Source organism: Lepisosteus platostomus, chromosome 7 (genome assembly GCF_059453375.1).
Source record: "Lepisosteus platostomus isolate fLepPlt1 chromosome 7, fLepPlt1.hap1, whole genome shotgun sequence".
NCBI lineage: Eukaryota > Metazoa > Chordata > Actinopteri > Semionotiformes > Lepisosteidae > Lepisosteus > Lepisosteus platostomus.
In genome coordinates this window covers 59,886,036-59,913,025 of record NC_142617.1, presented here as the reverse complement: position 1 = coordinate 59,913,025, position 26,990 = coordinate 59,886,036, and the positions used below count along the sequence as shown (strand labels likewise).

General features: G+C 42.7%; 1 protein-coding gene and 1 long non-coding RNA gene across 2 annotated transcripts in view; both read left to right on the top strand.

Annotated features, from left to right (window-relative positions):
* The first annotated feature begins 2,242 nt into the window (after nucleotides 1–2,242).
* Nucleotides 2,243–6,073, top strand: LOC148659350 (uncharacterized). The gene is made up of 2 exons (XR_015940445.1): nucleotides 2,243–4,004; nucleotides 4,286–6,073. It is a non-coding gene; the product is annotated as an uncharacterized LOC148659350 (long non-coding RNA).
* An 8,384-nt stretch (nucleotides 6,074–14,457) lies between these two features.
* The window catches only part of LOC148659349 (leucine-rich repeat-containing protein 49-like), a 106,868-nt gene continuing 94,335 nt past the window's right edge, over nucleotides 14,458–26,990 (top strand). Inside the window, exons 1-6 of the mRNA XM_088641476.1 lie at nucleotides 14,458–15,570; nucleotides 17,188–17,259; nucleotides 18,650–18,734; nucleotides 21,063–21,311; nucleotides 22,400–22,505; nucleotides 25,453–25,656. Of these exons, the coding sequence (XP_088497602.1) occupies nucleotides 15,520–15,570; nucleotides 17,188–17,259; nucleotides 18,650–18,734; nucleotides 21,063–21,311; nucleotides 22,400–22,505; nucleotides 25,453–25,656 (767 nt within the window). The 5' untranslated portion in view covers nucleotides 14,458–15,519. The remainder of the gene's footprint in view (nucleotides 15,571–17,187; nucleotides 17,260–18,649; nucleotides 18,735–21,062; nucleotides 21,312–22,399; nucleotides 22,506–25,452; nucleotides 25,657–26,990) is intronic.

Sequence of the window (26,990 nt, the reverse complement as noted above, 5' to 3'; positions counted from 1 at the left end):
GTGCCCCAGAGGGGTGTGAGGGATGTGGCAGTGCCCCAGAGGGGTGTGGCAGTGTGGCAGTGCCCCAGAGGGGTGTGAGGGGTGTGGCAGTGCCCCAGAGGGGTGTGAGGGATGTGGCAGTGTCCCAGAGGGGTGTGAGGGGTGTGGCAGTGTCCCAGAGGGGTGTGAGGGGTGTGGCAGTGCCCCAGAGGGGTGTGAGGGGTGTGAGGGGTGTGGCAGTGTCCCAGAGGGGTGTGAGGGGTGTGGCAGTGTCCCAGAGGGGTGTGAGGGGTGTGGCAGTGCCCCAGAGGGGTGTGAGGGGTGTGAGGGGTGTGGCAGTGCCCCAGAGGGGTGTGAGGGGTGTGAGGGGTGTGGCAGTGTGGCAGTGCCCCAGAGGGGTGTGAGGGGTGTGGCAGTGCCCCAGAGGGGTGTGAGGGGTGTGGCAGTGTGGCAGTGCCCCAGAGGGGTGTGGCAGTGTGGCAGTGCCCCAGAGGGGTGTGAGGGGTGTGAGGGGTGTGGCAGTGCCCCAGAGGGGTGTGAGGGGTGTGAGGGGTGTGGCAGTGCCCCAGAGGGGTGTGAGGGGTGTGAGGGGTGTGGCAGTGCCCCAGAGGGGTGTGAGGGGTGTGAGGGGTGTGGCAGTGCCCCAGAGGGGTGTGAGGGGTGTGGCAGTGCCCCAGAGGGGTGTGAGGGGTGTGAGGGATGTGGCAGTGCCCCAGAGGGGTGTGAGGGGTGTGGCAGTGTGGCAGTGCCCCAGAGGGGTGTGAGGGGTGTGGCAGTGCCCCAGAGGGGTGTGGCAGTGTGGCAGTGCCCCAGAGGGGTGTGAGGGGTGTGGCAGTGCCCCAGAGGGGTGTGAGGGGTGTGAGGGATGTGGCAGTGCCCCAGAGGGGTGTGAGGGGTGTGGCAGTGCCCCAGAGGGGTGTGAGGGGTGTGAGGGATGTGGCAGTGCCCCAGAGGGGTGTGAGGGGTGTGGCAGTGCCCCAGAGGGGTGTGGCAGTGTGGCAGTGCCCCAGAGGGGTGTGAGGGGTGTGGCAGTGCCCCAGAGGGGTGTGAGGGGTGTGAGGGATGTGGCAGTGCCCCAGAGGGGTGTGAGGGGTGTGGCAGTGCCCCAGAGGGGTGTGAGGGGTGTGGCAGTGCCCCAGAGGGGTGTGAGGGGTGTGAGGGGTGTGAGGGGTGTGGCAGTGTCCCAGAGGGGTGTGAGGGGTGTGTCAGTGCCCCAGAGGGGTGTGAGGGGTGTGAGGGGTGTGGCAGTGCCCCAGAGGGGTGTGAGGGGTGTGAGGGGTGTGGCAGTGCCCCAGAGGGGTGTGAGGGGTGTGGCAGTGCCCCAGAGGGGTGTGAGGGGTGTGAGGGGTGTGAGGGGTGTGGCAGTGCCCCAGAGGGGTGTGAGGGGTGTGGCAGTGCCCCAGAGGGGTGTGAGGGGTGTGGCAGTGCCCCAGAGGGGTGTGAGGGGTGTGAGGGGTGTGAGGGGTGTGAGGGGTGTGGCAGTGCCCCAGAGGGGTGTGAGGGGTGTGAGGGGTGTGAGGGGTGTGGCAGTGCCCCAGAGGGGTGTGAGGGGTGTGGCAGTGTGGCAGTGCCCCAGAGGGGTGTGAGGGGTGTGGCAGTGCCCCAGAGGGGTGTGGCAGTGTGGCAGTGCCCCAGAGGGGTGTGAGGGGTGTGAGGGGTGTGGCAGTGCCCCAGAGGGGTGTGAGGGGTGTGAGGGGTGTGGCAGTGCCCCAGAGGGGTGTGAGGGGTGTGGCAGTGCCCCAGAGGGGTGTGAGGGGTGTGGCAGTGCCCCAGAGGGGTGTGAGGGGTGTGAGGGGTGTGAGGGGTGTGGCAGTGCCCCAGAGGGGTGTGAGGGGTGTGGCAGTGCCCCAGAGGAGTGTGGCAGTGTGGCAGTGTCCCAGAGGGGTGTGAGGGGTGTGAGGGGTGTGGCAGTGCCCCAGAGGGGTGTGAGGGGTGTGGCAGTGCCCCAGAGGGGTGTGAGGGGTGTGGCAGTGCCCCAGAGGGGTGTGAGGGGTGTGAGGGGTGTGAGGGGTGTGGCAGTGCCCCAGAGGGGTGTGAGGGGTGTGGCAGTGTGGCAGTGCCCCAGAGGGGTGTGAGGGGTGTGGCAGTGCCCCAGAGGAGTGTGTCAGTGTGGCAGTGCCCCAGAGGGGTGTGAGGGGTGTGGCAGTGCCCCAGAGGGGTGTGAGGGGTGTGAGGGGTGTGAGGGGTGTGAGGGGTGTGGCAGTGTCCCAGAGGGGTGTGAGGGGTGTGGCAGTGTGGCAGTGCCCCAGAGGGGTGTGAGGGGTGTGGCAGTGCCCCAGAGGAGTGTGTCAGTGTGGCAGTGCCCCAGAGGGGTGTGAGGGGTGTGGCAGTGCCCCAGAGGGTTGTGGCAGTGTGGCAATGCCCCAGAGGGATAGCACTGCTCTAAGCACAGACCTGGGACCTGCCCGTACAGAAGACAATATCATAGGACTGAACTGACGTCTGAGGTTTCAGACCTCGTTAACATTCCAAGTTGTCTCTGCTTGTCTGGGCTGTAATGGGTGTTTATGTTTCCTCTGCTCTGATCTCTTTGCATCATGAAGAAAGTATTGCTGTGTCACACATAAAAAAGTAGACACTGCATGAAATTCTGGAAAGCTAAACAAAAAAACATCTTGTTTAATTTAGTTTTCATTTGCAAACAGTTGCATGTTGATCCAGTTTAATTGACATATAGATGCTGTGTTATTAAAAGAAAAGCCAGTTTGCTGAACAGAGTTTTCTGAACATTGAGGACTGTAATATGGCCGGCGGTGGGTGTAGAAGCTTTGTGATGTTGTATAAATTATTAGCAGATGTACATTCATTTGGAAAACTGAGAAGCAGTGTGTATAGAATCACTAAAAATCATATTTTCATAGTTTGAATATTCTATCTATTCTATTTGGAAAATGTATTTTGTATTAAAGATAATACCTTGTTTAATAAAACATGTAGAAATTTCATCACTGTGATCTACTTTCAGTACTGTATTGAATTTTTAAAACATCTGTTTTTGTTAGCTAAAGCTGCACAGCTCTTGTGTCTGAAATGTATATGCTATTCAAGGTCTTTTTGTTTTGGGAAATGTTTTGACTGAGAGGTTCCTGGTGCTTTCATGTGCTGTCATTCCTGCAGCAGAGAGGAGCAAAGATCATTGTGAGGCTGCCGGAGAGCCGATTTATGTTTCATAACAATCAGTCAGCTTTTTGTACAAACTTTTCTCTAGTGGTTATGAAATATTAGCAGATTTCTAAACATACTCTTTACATTTCAGAATGAGAAACATGATAAAAATTGTGAGACTATAATTTAAAGACTCATCCACACAGCTTATAACATATATTTACATATATTTTATTATTTAATTCAACAATTATTTATCATATATGAACTTTTTCAGGAAATGCTATGTAATTAAAATTTAATTTGGGTTACTTGAACTGGTTTCACTGAGAGTAGGAAACCTATTTTCACATTAACAAGATATATTATAATAAAGTAAAAAAAAATACTGAATTATTTCTGATTTTGCTCCAAGTGATTATGAAGAGGCAGGTCTGACCCTTGATGCTTTGACTGTATTTCATTTTTAGGTTATTAACAGTCTGATAGGAGTTTTACAGAAGCATATATAGGACAGCTTTCTGTTTTGTGTTTTGGTAATGGGTTTATAAAACAAAGTGTTTACCCTACACAACTGGGGACATTGATGGAAGCTGAGTAGTAGACACTGTATTGATATCAGAACACAAAGTTAGTGAAACAAAAAGTGAGGTTAATGTTGAGATACAAAGTCATGTTAAAGTCAATCTTAACTCCTGGGTTCTTTACAAATCGACAGGCTGCTGTGTTAAAAGCTGGATTTCTGAAATTCATTATATTTCCCTGGGTGTTGTCATAGTGCTTAAAGGAATGTACCTGTAACATTTATTTTCTTAAATCATTGTGTCCTTCAAGGGGACACCTCTCTTCAGTGGGGACCTTGGGGCTAATGTCACTCCCCACAGAAGAAAGAGCCATTGGAGTTTATGATTGCCCATGCTGTGAGTGTCATACTGTGGATCGAACTGCATTGTCTTTAGCTGTAGTGTGAATATAGTAGAGGTGTACCTGTGAGGCTTAACAAGAAATGTTGAAATATGATGCCAGAGATTCCATGAGACAGACATGAGAGCTCGGTGCTAGGGGTATTCCACGGACCAGTACAAATCAGTCTAAATGTCAATAGATAGGGTGCTGGCTCAAAGAGCATTTTGGAAGTTCTGAAAGAGGATCTGCTGTGCACTTAAACCTTTTTGGGATGTAATGCTTATGACTTGCGCAGGTTTGTCATCCTGCTGCACCAAGGTGGCACCATTAGAAATTCAGTTTCTCCAAGCAGTGGAAACCCACCTGGCGTGCCCAGTCTGGACCGGGCCTGAACTCACTGTGACACGACTGGCCGAGCAGCAAGCCCGGCGGACCTGGGCCTCTCAATGTCTGCTAAGACCGTCTGTGCACCTCCAGGATTGCAGTGACATAAGAGAGGCTTGCCATCCCTCTGACTGCTTCTCTTGATTCGGCAAGGCGCTGTGGAGGGCGCACCTCGTCAGACGGGCGTGTCGTAACAGCATGCATGCAGCACAGGGCTTGTAGCTGGAAAGGCAAGTTGAAAGCTTGTCTGAGTGTAAAAAGGGGTTAGAACAAATTTTAATTACCAGGTGCTTCATCAGTGCTTGAATTGAAAAGCCTTAAAGACCTTTTGGTGAGGTCACCTAGTATGACGTCATTTACTCTCTCTGTGATACCCAGGCCTCTTCTGAAATATATAGGGAGATACCCTTAGGGTTTGGACTGTTGGATCCAATGAGACTTTATTAGTATGTTTTTTTTTTGGATGCAAACTGCTATAGATTTTCAACTTGTTGTTATTTATTTGGCTGAGAAGATTAAGTTCATAAATGTCACCGAAACACTCATTTTGTGACTGTTGTTCACCCTGTACATTCGGTCAATTGCCATTAATAACTTCCTACATGTAAGTTTATTTTGCAAAAGGCATGATTTGTTGATTAAGCTAATTGACCATGGTGTTGAATGACAGTGCAAAACAACTGCACTACAATATTGTCATCAGACTGGTCCCAATACATAAATTGCAGCTGTGAAAAACGCATATCCTAAACTCTTCAAAATTCTCTTTCATCTGCGGATGATGCATATGGGACCATAAGTTTGAACTTCTGTCCCAAAACAGAAACTTTAAAAGATTGGCACCAGCTGATCCAATTTTCGTGCCCTCTCAAACCAGTGAAGGTTTCCTAACAAAAATGATTATATTAATTGAATAAATGTGTCTTATTGTCTTACTTCTCGATGCAATTATGATCTTAATTCTCTCCACTGTGATATGCAATGGTTTTAAACAGATTCTGTGGAGCGCCTGATGTACGGAGTGCTGAACACAACAGAATGAACCCACTGAGCTACATGCCTGCTCGCAGACTGCTGTGTCAGTGCTCTTCCTGTGGGGCCGGGTTACGCCCACACCATATGTAACACTGTGACTTCGCGGAGGCGAACTGGGGAATTTCCTTCCTCCTACTCTCTCCAGCGCTGCCCGTCTCCCTCCAGCTCTTAATTCCCCTCCCCCTCTCACGTTTGCTGTTTTCAAATAACAGGAAGAATTTTGAAGGAATCTCTACAGTCTGGCTGTTTGAATTCTGTGATATCTTCACAGCTTTATCATTATTTATTAATGACTTGTATGCACTGTGGTATTGTATTCTGTATTATTTTACATTTGTTTCAAAAGTGTTTTACTTCCTATTTGTATATTTTTTAATGGCAAGCAGAAATGTGCACAAATTCAAACGAGGTGATCCTTCCATTTTCAAGATTATTAGCTGTCTAGAAATATATTCAAACAAAAGATCTAGGTGTTTTATAAATATGAGAGATAGTAACTGACAGATGCATTTTGAAAAAAATTATCAGCATTAACAGACAGTTACAGTACACAAACAGATTGACATAACAGTGTTTTTTTACTTGGATCTTTTTAACTGTTTCTTGTAATCTAGGAGTGTTTGGGTTTGCTGTTGTGGTTCCAATAAAAATTTAAAGAAATAAAGTTTTGTCTGCCCACATTTTATTGAATTCTTCATTTCTTACCTTTTGCACATAAACACCTTTTTTACTGGGTTACCAAGAAATTGTATTCATGGGAGATTTACACTGTATCACACACTGCCAAAACAAGCATTACTGGTTTTCCAGATTTCACACACTTGGTTATGGAAGCAGTAGGCCTGAATGAGTGAGTTTTGAACTTAGTAGCCAGCTGTTTCAAGGATCTCATCTAGCCATTTCTTGAAAGAGGCCAGGACTATATGGCTGGGGAGCCTGTTCCACACTCCCACAACTCTTTGGGTAAAGAAGTGTCTCCTGTTACCAGTTTTAAAAGCACTTCTGTGTAGTTTCCACTGATATTTTTCTAGTTCATATTCAACAGCTTTAAAAAACTGTTTAAACAAACACTGTAAGGATTTCAGATGACTTATTAAATAAAATAATTTTGAGATATTGTATGGGACCAAATTCTGAATACTCTGGTCCTCCCCTCCCCAATTCTCTTAATTGAGCAGATTACTTGCTTAATTGCTCAATAATGCACAGCTGTTCCCGATCTTTAGAACCAAGTGACCTATAAAATTAACTGGAATGGGGCTTGTCAGGACCCATTGGATGCCCCTGCTCTAAAGGCTTGTAAAAAACGTATTCAAAGAGCTACAGTATAACTGGCTCCAGTGCCTGTTAAAGTGTGTTTCATCTGCCACTGAATCACTGAGTGATATACAGCTCTCCATTCCCTGGTCACACTCACCATCTGAGTCAGGCAAGATATTTATAGACAAATTCACCCCAGGGGTCTCTGACAGGCCAATTCACCATACATACGGTAATAAATAAGAACAGGATATCTCATGTCTTTTCTTGTTTCTTAGCAGGATGTCTTGTGTAGCTTAAGCGAGATATCCCACAGGTTTGTAGAATCCATTAAACTGAAGAATTCTTCTTATTTTTTTCCTCTGCAGTAAGTCTCATTTTGGAAATTAACTGCTGCTCTTGGCACAATTCCATCGTTATTATTTGTTCATCTGACTTATGACTTCACCAAGCTGATAACCCAGTGCTGGAGATAACTCTTCACTCAATGAAAGGCAGAAAGATAGAACATAAAATCTCCATGTGCATTCTGAACAGGAGAACTGAGGAGTTTCTTCAGGACACTTGGGTTTGGTTAATCACTTCTCATGAATTCATATTTCCTGTCAAAGATTCTAAATTATGAGCAAATTAATAACAAACTATGTAATGTGCACACAACCTGCTGTTTGTACAAATCTGGTGTCTTACTTGGCACAATTGTGATAACTTCATAAGGAATTTGGAAGTTACCTGGACAAAAAGTAAGATGATTGAGTTATTCCCTTTATAGTCTTAAACAGAACAGATTTCTTTTCTCCTTTAAAACAGAATTGTCAAATACTACGAATATAAAATAATATTATCCATTTTTGAAGGTTCATGTAGTGTCCTTAACTCCCATCCTTCCTTCACTTACGTATTTCTGGAAAGGATTACAACAGCCCAGACCCTGTTCTTGAAGCCCAGGGCACTGGACAGGGCTAGTCTGGATGGGCACCGGACAGGGCTACAGTCTGGAATGGATGCAAGCTCTACACAAAAGGAGTCACAGCCTGGAATTGAACCCAGGGCCCAGGAGCTCTGAGGCAGCAGCTCTTACTAACAGAGCTATCCCAACCTTACTGCCATAAGCAAAAAACGTAGAACAACACTTTCTTTATACAATAAAATGCATCTGCAGTTTTGTGTTTAATTATGACTCTGAAGTTATAATGTATGCACTTACAGTACGTCATGTCAAAGTTAACCACATTGTGATCTGAAAAACACTTAAAGACAGAAACACAGGTGTCCAAGGAGGCTTTGTAATTTATATAATGTCCACTACAGTACATACAGAAATGAATAATCTGAATTAAATTAAATGTCAGCAAAACTGACATTTTAAATTTGCCTTTTTATGAAAATGTCATGTTTACTATATGCTTTTTTTGAAGATTAGACATAAAGTCTTTCTTTGATTTCTACATGCATTCTCTAAGGAATTCTGATAGAAACTGTAAAGCGTAGACATAAGTTTTGCAAAGACAACACTAAGCACAGCCGGTCAGAGGTTCAGTTATTTATTTTAGGGACTGGTCCTGTGATCTATGTCTTGTAGTGGACTTTCGTTTCTGACCTAAACAGCAGTTGGAGCTCTTTTTTAAACACATATACACCAAAAATGTGCAATTTTAGAGCTGTAATATAAAGAGAGACACTTCCCAACAACCTTCAAAAGTGAAATATTATATTGTGGCTTAATTTCGCGTTTTGATTATTTTGTTTGCTATTAGAAATGTTCTATTACAAAATTGGAAATAACATACAAATTTAAAAAATCCAAACACTAATAAGAAATCCGATCATTGTATTTTCAGCCAGGATGCATAAGGAGGAACCCCACTGTTAGTACAGCTGGGCTCCTAAGCACCTCCTCCACGGATGAGAACGTGTGCCCTGGTGAAGACCTGATTAAGGAAGACAGGCGTGTGAAACCCTCTGTCACTGCTAGCACACTCAACACTTCCCAGGGAGCCATGCATAACACTTTCCATGGGCATTTGTGGAACTAGCTCTTTCCTGACGCAGCACACAATCCTTCACGAATCCACCAGCAAGGGACTCTCTACTGCATCTGATGCTTCCCCACACTTTCCTGATCTGTACAATTATATTTTGACATACAGTACCTGTAAAGCTAGTGTGCACAGAGGAAAATCAGCTCAACATGTGGCTGTTTCGTGTTACCAGATGAAACATGTTGCATAGCTTAGGAACCTTAGGAACCACATACAGGGAACAGGATCTGTGGTTCATCAGCAAAGAAATTAAAGCTGATGCCTTACTCATGAAGAACCTGGCCCTATGGTTACAAATAGCCACTAAAAAGAATGGGACCTAGAACAGAGCCCTGCAGGATGCCTGAACTGACTAACTTTGTCAAAGAGGACCATTATCCAATCTGAACAAATTGTTTTCATCATTAGTTGCTTTTAAACCACAAATAAACAATTCCAATAAAACCAACAATAATCTTTAATCTATTTAGCTGGATGATGTGATCAATGGTGTCAGAGGCAACACTGTGGTCCAGCAGGACAAGAATGGATAAGAAACCATCAGAGGCAGTAGTCAGCAGCTGCGGGTAAATCATTAATAATCCCAGCAGGAACTGTTTCTCTACTAGGAAGCACCTGAACACTGATTGGAATGGCTCAGATTAGTGATCTTCTAACTATACATTAAGAACCAAGAACATTTGCAAAAATGGCAGTTAGATATCAGCCAATAATTAAAGTTGAGGCTGGAGTTTTACTCTTTATTAAGTCATTTAAAGGTTCAGAAAAGGCTCCAGATCTTAAGTGAGGATTCAGTGAGGATGTGTGAAAACGAGACATGGACAAGAAAAAACAAGACAGTGAGAACAGAATGCAAGGAGCAGATTATGGGCTCATTTTATTGATTATTTCAGAAAGCTGCTGAGAAGAGACAGAATGAAACTCTTCCACTTCTCTCGACATGACATTACGTGTTCTCAGAAGTGGAATTACAATTTGTGATATTCCATCCATCTATCAATTTTCTAGCTGCTCTATCCAAATTGTTGGGGAGCCCGAACTTATCCCAGCAAGCAACAGGCACAAGGTGGGAAACTCCCTGGATGGAACGATGTCTGGTATTATCAAAGTAAATAACAGCTCAGACAATTAAGTGCATTGGTCCCTAGAGTGGTGTTCTTTACTAGATCTACATAAGAGATGATGATCTATTGAAAAAAGGAATCTGGAGTTACTATTCCCATCTCCCATTAGTTTCCCAGAAAACAGGTGGCGGTCAGTGTATTTCTACAGTGCATTGTTTGAAGGCAGTGTAAATCAATAGACAGGCCAGTCTCCCTCCATCTGTATTTAAATTTAAACCCACGAATCTCGGGAAAGTATGAGATTTCATGGCAAGAAGTGAGCAAAGGAGAGCGAAGTATGAATGAGATGTTTCTAGTTTTTATCCAGAGCTAACTGAACTGAAATTGCACTGAGAAAGCAGTAGTAATAATCATCACCTTTATTTTATGTGGCACCTACAAAAGTAGCTTCACAAAGTGATCTAAGAGAGAAACTGTAAGAGTGCAAAGGCATAATGGAGTCCTTAAAGCTGAAGGTCAAAGAGATATGAGTATGAAAAGCTTTGGGAGAGCAAAGGTGAATGAATAAAACTGATGTTACAAAACATAATGGTATACAGTAGGTCTGTGAGCAGATACCGGAACTTCAGGGACATAACTACACCCACTGCTGATAGCAATCAGGTGAAAATGCTAACAAAGGCTTCATACAGGAATTGCAAACCGCTTATCTGTTATTTGCTGACATGGCCGAATGAGATTTCTATCACTCATTTTACATACCCAGCTTCTCCTCCATGCGTATTTACAAGCTAACTCCACCAGCACCTGTGTGTAACAGGAGCCGGTCCAGGCTCCGATGAAGCGTAGTTCAGGACCCAATGCAGACGGTATAATCCGGAAGTAAGTGGAGAAGGACAACAGGGAAAAGACGTAGAGGATCAGGAGGGGTTGACAGACAGGGGGGCGTGACGACGGTGATCCCGTGCTCGGGGGCTGGGCGAAGGCAAACAAGTCCAAACAGTCCAAGGGGAAAATCCGGGGCGCAGTCCGGAGTCCAGGAACCAGGGTATCCATCCGAGACAGACAGACGGGATCCGGAACAGGAACAAGGAGTAAAAACAGGGTAACGAGGCCAGGCGCTCCGAGCCCCGGACTCAGACGGTGAGGGCGCCATAAGGAACCCTATGCTGTCAGGTGTTTCCTGGACCCGCTGGTAGGCGTGTTTCCTGGCATCCATCTCCCAATGCTGAGCCTGGAATAGCGAGAGCGCCAGGCTTAAATAATAACAGACTAAACAGGAATAATCACATAATCAACTAAGATACGAAAGGGTCGGAGCGCCCTTAAGGGGAGGGACGGCGATCGTGACACTGCTTAGCCCACACCAGATTCTTCTCTCACCATCCTTCTGATTGGCCCTTGTCCCATTTTCTTGTTGCGCACATGGGGATCTGCGCTCTGACCCCCAGCTTCTCTCTCCCCGTCTGTGTTCCTGTGTGTCTCATGGAGAGCAAGCTGGGGTATGAGAAAAAACAAATTCCTAATGCAAGAAATTGTATATAGTCAATAAAGTGATCTCTTATATCTGCCTCATCACCTCAGCCAAGCTAACCTCCCTCAACCCAGCAGGCAAAGAATGTCTGTTCCCAGCTCTATGCCACTGCCATATTGCCTGCGCTGTTAGAATCACCTGTTATATACTGTAGGTAACAGCCCTGAGAGGAAACGGGTGAAACTTAATTCCAAATATATTACAAATTATAATTTCAGTACTCCATCAGCTTTCCTCACTCCAGTGAAATTTGCTTTTTCCCATTTAGGCAAAGACTTAGCTCACAGACAAAATCAGTGACTTTCTGATATGTTATCCTTGCAAAGCATAAGCTGGAGTGATGTGTAATACAGAACAACATCAGACATTTAATATTAGTTATAAAATAAAGATAAATAGCTACGGTAGAATTGTCTCCTATGCAACATGTTTCATCTGATAACACGAACAGCCACATGTTGGGCTGATTTTCCTCTGTGCACACTAGCTTTACAGGTACTGTATGTCACAATATTCCATAGACACAACAAAAGTGGACTTTAAAGTTGTCTTTTTTATCGTGTGCCATTGGATGAGCTAACAGAATCCCCCCTTCTCCATGAATTAACTATGACATGTTAAACAAAGGGAAATATCCCCGTGGACATAAATACTCTTGAATAAAGACTCTCTCAAACACTCTTGAGTCTTTGTTAACATGCTGTGAAACAGTGTCAGCCTAGATTACTGCCCAGTACAGCTCCTTTTTTTCTTTGATAAACTAGACGGTAACACAAGCAACAGCACCCTCAGATGGACTTGGTTAAATCTCTGTTGAAGCCGTTATTGGACTGATTTAAAAGACAAACATGCAGTGGGTAAGAATTTACTCAGAGACACTAATCCAGTAATTTAGCAGTAAGTTTCTCAGGTGTCTGTTCCTCATTGGTGTTGTGGTCATGCTTACACAGGGCAGACACTGCTGTAGAGCATTCACCTGCAAACTGATGGCTTAAAGGTTTAACAGAAAAAACATTTTAAATGGGCATTCTTTAAAGTTTAAAATACAACTCTAGACTGATCTTTTGAAAAATCATTACCTTCCACTGGCTCCCTACCTTCCAGTTATATAAAAACATTATAAGTACACTTCTCCTGGAATGTTGATTGCTATATGACATGTGTTTCATAATCATTTCACGGTTTTGCAGCTTTAACTTGATGTATTACTGTCGGTTCATCTGCACCAGTGAAGTGGAACATAGTACTAATTGAAGCAGAGCACTCAGGAATTTGAATACAGCGTGTACCTTTTATTTCTGAGTGCCAGCTTTGAATTGCTGGCCCCATCATTCTCCAGCTGAAATGCTCTTTCCGACAAAAGCTCTATCCATCTGTAGTGTCTCTTCTGCATTATGGACACAAGACTGTGTGACCTGACACATGTCTAATAAAGCACCTGGATCACTAAGTACAACCAACAGCTGCTTTAAAAGTACAGGAGACGCACAGAACTTTTTGAAGTCAAGGAGGTGTTCCTGTACATGAGGTGTTGTCATGACTACCACTGTAATAGTTTCTAGGTCAAACATTGTTGACTAGTCTAAAAGGGATGCTCATATTCATTGTGCAGCACATAGGCGTGACAATAGTCCTGAAATTCCTCAGCTGTTTAAATACAGTATTTAATCATGTGTTTCTGATTTTCTTTGGAAGCTGGGAAGAACAAGCATCACTGGTCGAATTTCATGCAGATGAGAGATGCTGACAAACCAACCCTAGGTGACGCCACTGAGGAGAGTGAAGACATCGGATGGATTTGTTACAAACAGACTTCAGCTAACCTGAAGAAAGTGCACAGCACACTTTCATTGCAATGGCTCTGATTTCCCGAGCCGCTGTTGTGATTTTGCGATTTCTCAGGATGGCTGTGTGCGGTGCTTCTCAAAGTGAGCATCGCAAATGGAGGTATGTGAGGCTGGCAGCTGTGTTCATGGGCACGAGATGCAGCCTCATTGTGCAGCTCCTGCAGCTGCAGCAGGATGACAGTGCACGGCCTCAACTGGGGCATCATTCAACACTGAAGTGGACACTGACAAACAGGAAATGTGACTTAGCCGCCTCATGGTGAGTATCCACATGTTGAATTCAATCTCAAAGTCTGCAATGTAATCCTGGTAAACAGGGCTTTGATTGACAGGTCCCACAATGCCTCACAACTGAAGCAAAGGCCACTTGAGTTCTGTTTCTCAGTACAACCAGCTCTGGCTGTAGTGGGAAGAAACGCCTTTAAACCTGCCCATGAAAGGGACAAGTACAAATCTCGCTGTATGTTGGAGGAAACAGGACCACCTAAAACAAAACCATGGGAACGTACTGAGAACTTGCAAACTCCACACAGACTGGCTTTTCTGAGTTCAACACATGTGGAAGCTGGAGTTGACCCTGGAACTGTAAGAGCCATGCCGCCATGATGCCCTCCCTGAAAGTGAGAACTGCAGAGCGCACAGTTTCTGCCAGGAACCTAGAGAATGTGAACTTACATCTGACAACAGACACCACCCTGCAAGGACCAGCTTTGGTTGTAGACCAAACCAGTGCTGGCAGTGAAAAAGCAGTCACATGTCATGTTCACTGCGAAGTCCTGGTTCTTGACACAGGGAAGCCATCACTGAGGCTGGTATTGCGTGGGGAGTGAATCCAGCCACCAACAACCCCAGAAGCCACCAGAAACCCACTGTGACTGCGGTGAGCATAGCAGTATCACAATCTGGAGAGCCAGCACCCTGACCAGCGGAGCTGACCTTCACCTCTGTCAGGGTGGCTGGTGTGCACGACTGGGGCAACATCAGCGATCCACTTCTGGAGCCTTCTGCCTGTTCTTATGGTCGTCTTTGTTTTCCTCACTTCTAGAGTGTATCCTGATCTGGCACTGAGACTCAGTCACCCACAGAAACTTCATTCTGGTCCTGGAGGGCTGTGGTGTCTTTTGGGTTTCATTGCACCCTGGACTCTTGATGGCTTCACTGAATTCAGTGTACGCTAAATATAGATCTTTTCCCACCAAAGTCTCCAGGCCTTTACTCAGTGAAGATTGTAAATTACTTAAAAATCCCCGTGTCTTCTCCCATGGTTAGGAATGAACATCACTGACTGAACTAGTTCAGGAAGATCTGCAGGCCATGTAACCTTAATGATACTTGTTTATATTTCATAGTAAATATATGGCTTGTTTACAATGAAATGTTATTTTTGATTTATATTAGCTGTTTAAGGTTACATTCTTACGACCCCTACTTTTTCAGAGCACTACATTAACCATAGACAGTGGTATTGCTGCTTTGTAAATAATTTGAGGTAGAGCGACTGGAATAATTTAATAAAGTTTTAATAATGTATAAGGATCAATAATATTTGTATAAAGATGGATCAGATGTGCTTTTATTAATTGGGAAACTAGGAAACGAAAACACAGGGTTACAGTCTTTTGTGACGAATTAAAGCAATCATCAGGTAAGAAGGAGTAACGACTTGTCAAATCTGTAACAGACATTATGCACCTCCACATTAACAGGAGGTAACAGTATAAATGTGTGAAAACATTGTGTTTTACACTTGTGCTATATTTTAGATTACAACCCTGCGACTTTTTACTGTTGTGACTTGTTACGTTCTGGTAAACGCTACAGAACACCACATTAATGATAGTACAACAGAAGACTACAATACAGAAAACATAGTTATATATGACAAACAACTACCGTTTTAATCTGTTAATTTCAACATGCATGAAAAAAATATCCTTTTTGGATAGGTTATGTCGGAACCTTCCCCTCCCATTTATTTTTCCGAGTCGGAAGATATTAGGTCTGACACCAGATGTTACGGTTACTACCAACAGACCGGCTCTGTAACTAAGGAAGTGTGGTTCATAGGCAGTTTCAAACGTGGATATTTACTGTTTATGTATCAGGTTTTCCATGTACTCGCCAGTAAAGAAAAATAACCTTTGGACGTGTATCGTTCCATTGCAGAATATATATATATATTGAACATAGTACGTGCATTACGGTAATAATTGGAAATGTTTCAATAAAGGACATCAGATGTGATAAAGAATCGTTTTATCTAAATACTTTTGCTACATTTTAGATACGTCTAAATATTGCTGTATTTTTAATTGAGCTGAATCAATGAATGTGAAATTTTAAATCCGCAAATCTGAACTGAAATGCTTCCCAATAAATACCAATACACCAGAGGACGATTCCTTGCTCCAACGGTAAGTTAATTAACAGCAGGTTGGACTATTTCAGCCAACACAACTGATTCGTAAATAACAGGTTGTACAAAATATTGAATGACTAGCATCATAATCAAATCGTCTAGCAGATTAACTACTGTATTCCTTTCAGAACATTTCGTTTATTGACTCTATCAGGGCAGTAATACCTTTGTGTTTGTGTGTTATATTTCAACAGTCGTGTTTTGGCATCGGCAGGTCTTTGTTTATGTTCAGCTTCAGTTATCGAAAGTAACGAGATTTTAATGACAACAACAACAATGTACAACAGTGCTAACAAACAAGATGTGGCCTTTTGAGATCAAATTCTGTACGTTCATATGGCTTTCTTGTGCAGTCTGTTTTATTTTTTTTTGGTTTTCATAAAAATATCTGCTCTAAATATCAATCTGACACAGTACACATGCAACAAAAAATTAAAGGTTAAGCGTTACACGTACTGTAATGTCATAAAATTACAATTAACTGAAATCATACAGGAAATCATAATCTTTTGTTTAGGTTTTGGAATAACAGTTGCTCTTCACACATATGCCCCTATTCAAAGATGTTCAAGCTGAAGCTGTATGAGATATATTAGGTAAACTGTATGAGATAAGGGTCCCTAGTGGAGTGTACTGGAAACATGGTTACACATTATACAGAGACATAGCCTCCACCCTGTCCCCCTTACCCCTGTCCCTCTGTGTTACTCTGGCACTGTTCTCTCCTATTCACAACACATTTTATCTCTGGCACACTCCTGCCACGTCTTCCCTTGCCAGGTTTCTATAATCTGCTCCTTCCTTTTCCCACTGTTCAACACAGCTGTTAGCCCCTGGTATTCTCCCACCCAGAGAAATGTATCTCCCACCTGGCCAGCCTCCCTGCCAGCCCTGTCCATCCAAACCAACTCATCCCGGAGTCTGTGACTGGTCTTGTCTTCTCTCTTCCTTGCTTTTCTCAGGCTACTCTTTTACTCCAGTTCCTCCACTGGTTCCCTATTTCCACATGCATCTGATTCATCCACTCTGCTCCTGCCTGCCATCAGTCTCTTATCTCTCCCTGCCTCATCTCACCAATCTCATTTTGCTGCATTAATCATTTCTGTTTAAGCCACTAGTGAATCCCAGAAATGGAGAAAAATATAATTCACTTTAAACATTAAAAATTAACTGGAATTACTCAATTATATTTTATTCCTAGATTAAGAAAAATAACTTTATATAAACCAAGAGTATATATAAAGTGTGAGTTGCAAATCAGTCCAATAAGATTTTATTCCTTAATTGTATCCAGGTTACTTAATCCTGTTGCAATTGGCCCAGAACATTGATTATCAGCAAAGTAGGACTGTATCTCAGTCCAGTGATGTGGTCATGTTGTATTTACAATAGTTTATAAAAAAAAATTCTTACCCAATTGAAGTATTTAAAAAAAAAGCACATTTATTCTTATGACTTTGGTATCAAATGATTCTGCATTTTCAGAAATATACACCAGTGTGTTTAAATAATATTTGTTTGAATGCTTGAAAGCTTTATTGTCTTCCCTCGTCTTTACCTGGCAGGCAGCGGACCTTCTGAAATTGTCTGTGTTGTGTTGGTGTTTCTACAGGTAAACAGCTATAATTTGCAGCTGGGGACCCTGAGCACTGCTGCGCCAGAACGAGTGTCGTTTCAGAAGCCGGTGAGCAATGTCTAGCCTTACTGCGCCAGAGTCCAGCCATACTGCGCCACAGTCCAGCCTTACTGCGCCAGAGTCAAGTCGTACTGCGCCACAGTCTAGCAGTACTGCACCAGAGTCTAGCCCAGCCTGGCCAGAGTCTAGCCGTGCTGCTCCACAGTCTAGCCGTGCTGTGCCAGAGTCTAACCGTACTGCGCCAGAGACTAGCTGGAGCTCTGTGGCTTCGCTCTGTTGACCGATTCAGTGTAACAGAGTGGCACCTGAGTTGATATTTCGATTTTATTTTGTGTGTTGGTTTACACCATTCTCCCTCCATTAGTTAAGCAGCTGGAATATTTTCTTATTTCTAGCTGGCTTCATTTTTTAAATCAGCTCAGGCTTTTCAAAAAAGTATTTCCTAATGATGCCCCCATTTCTACGGAATGGAAATGTATGATAACAGCATAGAAATTCAGAAATGTTGTGAACATGAGAAGGGGACTGTGTTTATAAACTTTACTTGAAGTTTTTTTTTTCTGTATGTAGTTTTGTCCTCAAATAGATATAAATTACTAACACCCAAAGCTTTGTGTATGTGGTTGGAATTTCTATCTCCACACCTAGCGGGACATCTGTGCCCCTGAATTGCAAAAGTAAATTCAGAATAGCTACATTCATTGCCTTTAAACATAGACCAAGGCCAAGGAAAAGACAGATGATTTAGGAAAAATATTAAATCAAATAGTTCTTTTGTGCTTATTAAAAGCACAAAAAACTCCTTGAAGGCGTTTAAAAACCACCCCACATTTAGCTGTGACAAGAACTTGTAATAGAACACAAGCTATTCCTTTGAAACTATCAAATGGACACGACGTCTGAAATAGTCAATAGTAAGCATTAGTCATTTCTCCATGGCCTTTCTTAATTGCATTTAATTTCTTTCTCTTCTGCTAAACAGCAGGCTTTGAAGTGGAGTGCTGCATTCAAATCAAAGGGCTCTTGTGCTTTAAACAATTCTGAGAAAACACATCTTTTATTGATTAACCACACTTATTTACCACACATTTTCATGCTCCTGACAAAATCCCCATATCAGTGGAACTGAAATCCTCATAAAACATAATGAGTTTTGACATCTGCAGGGAAAGACGTAAATCCAGGTGTATTTCTGCATTCTGTCCCCAGTGTCAGTGATGTAATTCTAAAGTGAGGATTTCTACATTTCATGCTATACGTCGTGATAAAGATATTAAATTCTGCAATGCTTTTGAACCTGATAAACAACATGTTACATTTTGGAGCCTATAGATTAGTCACTAATTTATAGGCTCAATTGCCTTTTCTAAATTACATAAAGTAGAGGTTAAACCACTCTTGATTAGGTTTTAAAAATAGTCTGTTTTCATTCTCATAGCTTGACTTTCGCCTGGCTAAAGACCTGCCTGGCCTCAGTAGAGAGGTAGCTCCAGACAGCTTGAGGATTAATGCAACCAGACAAGGTAATCCTGAGTATCGAAATAGGCAATTATATTCAAGTATACAACTATATGTACATGTATTCTAACACGATAAGTGGGTCTTCTATTGCCTGTTTGAAACTGGATTCACTGTAAAAACCCAGAGAAAACTGAACTGATTGAGTTTTTTTTAATGATGATAGAACATTAGAGATAGTTAAAATAAACAAATGTCATGGAAAGATCAAAAGAAACCTGCAAATGAGGTTTTATTCCTGACAATTAATTCCTCACCTGCTAGGTAAAAAAGAACTGAATAAATAGAGACTATTCATATCATGCATAATTACAGTCAAGGGGTACTAGTAACTGTAACCCCAAATTCCCTCAGGTTGTTGGTAATTGTTTTCCTAGCTATTGTAATCAGACCAGGAAGTACAAGCAGCTGAGTAGCTTCTCTGTAGCTACGATGACACAGTGTAGGAAGGGATTGCAGTAAATCCAGGGAAACACTTTGTTGGACAAGCTACAGTATGACCTCTGAGACTAAATAAATAAAAACCAGAAGAACAGCTCATCCAAAATGGAACAATCTGGCATCCATACCTTAAAACTCTTTACCAAATGCTCCTAAATACAAATAAATCTGACCAAAATATTACGTATGAAAAACACAACATTTTGGAATCTGCTGTTATTGACAACAAAAACCCCTTGATCTCCCCAATCACTGAGCAGAAGCTACTTGGCAAACCCCAGGCCCTCAGACCACAGCCTGAGCCCAACACTGTTCAATGTCTATATCAATGAGTTAGCAGGAATGTTGGAACAGTCTGCAGCTCCTGATCTCACACTACATGACACAGAGATTAAGTTCCTGCTCTACGTGGCTGACCTGGTCCTGCTGTCGCCCACAGAACAGGGGCTGCAGCAGAGCATGGCACTGACAATCAATCTGGACAAGACCAGATTCGTGGTCTTCCAGAAGAAAGCCAGATCTCAGGGAAACAAGTACCATTTCACACTCAACAACAGCATATTGAAGTGCACACTGAGCTAACCAATACCTTAGTCTGACTATCAGCTCATCTGGGAGTTTTGACCTGGCAGTGAAGGCACTCAGGGCTTTCTATGCAATGAGAAGGAGGCTTTTCAGCATTAACCCACCAACAAGAATCTGGCTCCAAATATTTGAAAGGGTAATTCAACCCATTGCCCGATACAGAAGTGAAGTGTGGGGTCCCCTCATAGACCAGGATTACACTAAATGGGACAAACACCCCCATAGAAACTCTGCTCTTAGGATTAGAAAAATTCCTAACAGCTCATGCAGGGCCAAATTAGAACAATACCCACTATTAATAAATACACTGAAGAAAGTAATAAAGTATTGGCGACACGTAAAAAGCAGTGACCAAAACTCCTCCCACCACAAGGCCCTGCTAAGCCAAGAGCTGAGCCCAACAAAGAGCCTTCTGAGCCAGCTGGTCCTGCGGGTCACTGGCCCAGGCCACACCGACACCAGCCAGCCTCCGGACAGCACTGCTAGAGCACCACAAATCAGTCTCAACCACATCACATGAGGAATATCTTACACACTGGGACACACACACACACAAACACAACATAAACTAGAATGCTACACAACTGTAAACAGACAATACATACTTGCCAAATATTTGACTAAGATAAGAAACAGCAAAAAGAAACTGACCCTGGCGAAGTACAGGCTCATTGACCACATTCTGGCCATTGAAACTGGGCGACACAGGCAGACCTGTCTGCCCAGAGAGGACAGGCTGTGTTCCCACTGCCAGCCAAGAGAAACAGAGACAGAGATACACTTCCTACTGCACTGCGACAAATATTCTGGGATTAGAGAAACATTCTTCCAAATTTACAAAGCTAATCCCAGAATTCCCACACCTGCCAGAATTACAGCAACTCCCAATCCTACAGAGTGTTGAGGCAGGGTGCCTCTGAACGAAGGCCAATGAGAAGAACTTGTAACATGAGGCCAAAGTCAGACCATATACAGTAATTTTATTTATCAGGATTAGCTTCAGTAAATATATATATGTTTTTATCAAACTAATGTGGAAGTATTGCAGATAGCAGGCGTGTATTGGAACAGAACCAGAAGTGAAATATAAGTTCTGCATTACTTCTGGGCAGAAAGGACTGTGCCAGAATCCAGAACTGTTTAAAAAAACAAACAAGATGTTTACTTGTTCTATTGTAGTGCTCTTACCCTGTATTTTCAAAGGTAATTCATTTTAATTCGATAAATTTGTAATTCAAAGAGAAGCTCGGTAACCAGCCTTCGCTACAGCCTCACTGCCTAGTGCTCTCTCCCTGTGTCCTCTGCAGGCGGGAGGCTCATCAGCGCTCAGAATGCTGGAAGACCCTCCCAGCCTCCTGCGCTGGCCTTTGGCATGGAGTTTACGGGGCAGGACAGGGTGCTGTGCCAGCTGTCTGCAGGCACTCCTCGGGGGCATAGCGGTGACAGTGTGGCACCAGCCCACAGGCCCTGGTCTAGGCAAGCTTCCCACAGCGCGGGGGCGAGCTCCTCCCACAGCTGCCCTCTAGACACCCCGATGGCTGGCAAGAAGCTGGAAGGTCAGCCCTTTCCTTCCTTTGTGCAGGCCGTGAGGATATTCTCTCTCCCAGGTTTCACCAGAGTGGTTGGAAATCAAGTAAATTATCTCATTTCAGTAGTGAGATGTTCTGCTCCAGCTGGGTTCTGTGTTTGTCATCTCTTTTCTCTTACTTTCCACGTGGTGTGAACCCAGATTGCGCATTCTGTCTGTTTGCTCTACAAGAAAATACATTGTTTTAAACAACCCAAAATGCATGTTATATATGTTAGGATTAGCTGTTACACACACTAACATGGAGTAGATTAATACTGGATGGTAATATGTTTAAGTTTGCTTTACATTTTAATCAGTCATCAATCATTTTATATTTATTTGCTATTTCATAATAATTTCTAATCAAATTCTAATCAGTTTTCAATACACGAAGATCAGTGACAGAACATTGCCTGTGCCTATCCTACCAGAAAAAAACTAGTCCTATATCAATAAACTAAGTATTTGAAGCAAGAAAGCAAAACAAATAAGTGCCAGATTGACATTGCATATCACTCTTTGAATCTGAAGAGAGAAAAAGAACAGCCTGTAATTTGCCAGAAATTAATGCAAATGGTTTGTTTAGTGACATAATTTATTATTTAGTCATTCTGAATTTATCCGGCATCAATCCCAACAAATAATAATAACTAAAAAAATCCTTATGGAGCATAAAGTTCTGCTGACCTTTTCTTCCTTAAAATTTTTCTTTCCTAAATGTATTTGCTAATTTGCTTATTTGTAACATATGAGCTCCTTTTGTGGGTTTCTGGACCTATCTGTCCAGCCATGCTGTGAAAACAGATTCTCTGGGATGCTATACAGTAAATGACTGGACTGTATCCTTGGACAAGATACTAGCAACCAGATATAGGAATAGCAGAGTAGGCTGAAAGGTCACCTTTCATTTGTACCATTTCTTTTATTCTTATTATTGCAACTTTTTGATGAAGCATAATTCACATAATTCCCTCAAATCACATATCCTCCACAGGCTTCCTTCATGGGTCTCCGGGCTAGGGGTCATTGCTGTGATCAGTCCGTGTCCCATGAGTACTTTGTCTTTCCTCAAAGGCGATGCAGCAGTGCTTTTGGAGAACGCCTCAGCCCCTGGGGTCCCCGTGGCCTTCCGCTCCCGGGAGGACCATGCAGCCAGCCCGGAGCGCCTGGATCTCGATGGGTAAGGCCAGCCGGGGGCCATGCACTAGTGGGAAACAGCAATTCACACACTGGCAGAGCTGGGACTGTATTCGCTTCAATACGCTTTAGAGAGAATTCCTCTGTGTTTCCACTTGTTGAATAGCGAAGATGAGATCTGCTCATTCCAGTATGTCTGCAGGCAAAAGTTTAGTAAAAGTAAGAAATCCATTGAGCAGCTACCATTTTTTTTCTACTTTCCTGGTCTACCCAGTCATCGTGACCTTCCTGGATTCCACTGTGAAAATGTAAGGGGGATTTGTGGGTGTAAAAGGGCCCTGGTAAATCATTTGGTACATTTAGTCACTTAATAAAACTCAGGTAATTTGTTCTACCATAGGTTTTATGAATAAAAATAAATGTCCTCTGTACAGGAGGACAACAGTGTAAAAATAATATTTTCTTTAGTTTGCTGGACATACATAACCCTGTTGATATCCAGAGAAATGAGAATCAGTCCCCATGATGTACTGTAGACTGACTGTGGACACGTTTGTGTGCTGTTGACAAACAGTCCCGTGTATTAATTATAGATTGCTTTCTTTATTTAATCCTCTCAGAAGAACAGTAAACTGACTTTTTCGTGCAGTTCGGTGACCTAGGTTATACTTTTGGGGTACGTTGCATAATACTGAAATAAATCTCACAAATATTTTCTTTGATTTAGTCACAGTAAGATAGTTCACTCTGGAAATCACTGCCCTGACTGTTGGAAAGCAAGAAACTGGAGCCTTTCCGGCCAAGATTTTGCTTTTGCAGTTTGTTTTTGACAACATGGTCTCCTTCCTACTCAATGTTTTCAGTGCCAATTACATTTCCAACAGCTTGCCCACAGCTGAAGCAGAGTGGGGCGCTGGTAGCTCATGTATCACAGACACACATCTGCTCTCTCTGCCTCCCTTAATGTGGTGCTTTTCCTTTAACCATAGTGCTATTTGTCCTAAGGGAACTTCCCTTTGTGGTCAGAGATTTCTTGGAGGTCATCCTGTTACTTCTGTGTTGCAGCCTGAGTAAAACTGATCTACATCTATCTTGACTCCTCTTTCTGTATTATCCTGACTGTGCCCTGTTTTATGGTTGCTTGAGATGTGCTTACAGTAAGTGTTATTGTGAGAATTGCACTCCTTTGCATTTTTGCACAACCATCTAACTGCTGAAATTAAGACCCTTATTTTATTTCATACACATAAAATTCAGTGTTTTTTTACTTTTAGAAATATCGAATTAAAGGTCCTATGGGTGTTTTATGGGTGTGGGTATTTCTGTGCTTTCTTGGTGGAATGGAATTATTTATAGGTGACCAAGCCACTTGGCTCCCACGAACTGACACTGACTCTGAGCTGGTCATTTAAGCAAAGGCTCCGCCTTTTCAGGATCATACTTTCTATTATGAATGCCACTGTATGTTGAATGTGGAAGGTTTTGTTATTATTATTAATTATCATCATCACTGTCCATATCTGCACGTTTACACACAGAGTGTAAAAGTAACAGACAACTCTCCAAGAGTCAGGTAATTTCAAAACACAGTAAGAAACAACCATTTCATTTTTTCCTCCACTCCACTTCCTTACAGTCACAATATATTGGAATTAAGGTGTTGCAAAGTAGGATGTTCCATAAATTCAATTAAAGGCTTCACACGGTATAAACAAGATCTTGTTTCTCACATTCATTTTGCGAAGAGCTGATTCCAACAATCCAGTGAGGTTGAAAGAGAGGCAAGGCTTTTTAAAATGATTTTATTAAAAGTGGCCGTATTTTATGAAAAATTGTTAGTTTGGAATACCAAGTTTGAACTGGAGAGGGTGCTCAAAGCCAGCTGATTGCAGTCACCGGCTGACTAACCTAATACTCATGACCACATGAACCACATCAGGACTGATTTCATTCATGAGTGATAATAAATAAATGAAATGCAAGACAGTTATCACCATATAGCCAAAACCCCCAGCATATTTAAGTTATATATGCATGTCATTAAAGTATCATAAAAACATCATTATCTAAATTATTTTGCTTTAGATCCTTTATATCCAAGATCCTTCTTATCCTAAAATTTTATAACACTATTGGTATTGTCTCTTCTAGAGCAATGTAGGACATTGAAGTGCCAAGAATTTAAATGCCAATAAAATGTATTACTTTCTTGTTTTATTTTCACTGTTTTAAGAGTCCCACGTGTTTCTTCACTGTTGTTATGCTTTCTCTTATCCGCACAGCAAATATACCTCAATACTTTTAAGGTCCTTTCTCTATCCTGAGTAAGAAGAATGCCATGAATTTGGGGAATATATTTGTTCTGTGAAATGTTTGTGATCTAGGTTGCTAACTCACTAAAGAGAAGCAATCGCCTTACTTGTTAGTGTGTGCTAACTTATTAAGACCTGTCAGAAGGAACTGAATAAGGCCTAGTTCTTCTCAGTTAGGAAAAATGTTCGTCCCTTTAGGGACAGAACAAAGTAACTGCATGCAGTCTTAAGAGTCTTGATAAATATTCCTTTACTGGGTTCAGGTAAACACAGCTGTCACAGTTGTTTTCATTTTCATGACAAAAAAGAAGGTTTGTGGTTATTTTAAGTCACAGTGGCGTCCATGCATGAGCCAGCACGTGTGTGTTTGCCTGCTGATGTGCCCTCACTTCAGCTTGACTGTCTCCAGAATGATTGCTAAGACATTCTGGAGGGGTAAGATGATGCACAAGAAGAACAGATCTGTAAACAACAGTTAATAAATGGAAACAGTAATTATACTGTTAGAAGTAAAAAAAGGCACAAAAATGTTCTTTTGGAAGCATGCGGTTCACTAGTATTTTGTTTGCAATGTATCAGCATGTGCTCAAGAAACAAGTTGCAGATGTACTGGAAACAGGCAGGTTTCAGGCCGACTGCAATTACCTGTCTGGTGCCTCCTCTCTCTCCCTGCAACAGGCGCCATTTACAGGTCTGCCCCCTGCTGGAAGGGGAAGAGAGGCTCCGGCTGCTCAACTTCCAGCACAATCAGATCTCACGCATCCAGCACCTGTCCCACCTGCGCCGCCTCATCTTCCTGGACCTGTACGACAACCGCATTGGGGAGATCTCTGGGCTCTCGGCTCTCACTTCCCTGCGTGTGCTCATGCTGGGCAAGAACAGGTACACTATTCCGATAAACACAATGTCCGGCTCTTTATAGACAGTGTTCATAAATAATTAGGCCCATTACGTGTACAATTCAGTTTTCGTTTCTTCCTGTTTTTTCAGATTTATGGAAGTTTTTGACAGCCTGATGGCAACATTATAGATGCGTGGTTATTTTTCAAAAAGGCAAATAATTTTCTAAACAAATTCCATTGCCATGAAGTGTATTACAGCAACATCTATCACCGTCTCTACTATATGATTCTCACAGGACATCAGGGCTGACATCATGTAGTAAGAAAAGAGAAGTTGGTTAATTCAGTCCACCCTGATGCCCAGAACAGACAGGATCTCTATTCACCGGCAAGATGTTTGTTCTTGCTGGTGACAAAGGCTTTCTCATCATACATCGTGTGCCTTGATCTTGCTGTGCTGACAGAATGATCCTTTCTGTGGCAGCCTTATCAACATTCCTTTTCACCAGCTGCATTCCCTGCAGAGTCACAACACAGAGGATGAGCTCCTCGGACCAGTTATGTACTGGTAACCAAGGCTAGGCAGGCCAAATGGTCCCTTTTATTTGCCAGTTGTTGCTATTGAAAGGTGCTGTTTCCCTTTTACAACACTTGCCATATCTCCACCCCTACCTTTAGACTGTATGAGACTCCCACAGCATCCTACTTTAGGAAAGGAGACTGGGGGACTATTAACTGCACAAATCCTAAAAAAATGCAGTGCTGCTGGCATCCTTTTTGTAAAGTCTGGTTTTATTCCAGATCTATAAAACATGGCATTTTGTTTTTAAAAATATGCACCAGAACACTTGATGTTTATAAAGAACTCAAGGACGGTAACATAATTCCAGTCACATTCCAGACAAAGAACGGGAACGCATTGAAATTGTATGAATACATGACAGGAAAACGCCTTTACATTGTTCAGTTCAGTTTATCGTCATATGCTCAAGTGCAATAAAATGCTTATTTGAAAGTATGCTCCAGTACAAAGACATTAAAGGAATCACCAAAAAATAAACACAGAACAGCAGCAGCAACAACAACAAGTTAAATAACATACAACTTAAAAATGGAGAAAATGATGGAGTAAAGGAAATTATACTGGTTAATAGACCTTTGGAGGTATCTTGGAAAACCTATTTTTCACCAGAGAATACTGTAGATCTAATTGAAACCTTGTTACTTGGTAATCTGTAGCTTAATTTTGACGGGTCTAATACTTTGTTTAATATATTAGTAAAAGTTTAATGCAAAGCAATGTTTTAAGTATTTGCAAAACAAAAGAACAATATACTGTACAGGTAAGCTTTCCCTCACCTAACAACTTTGATC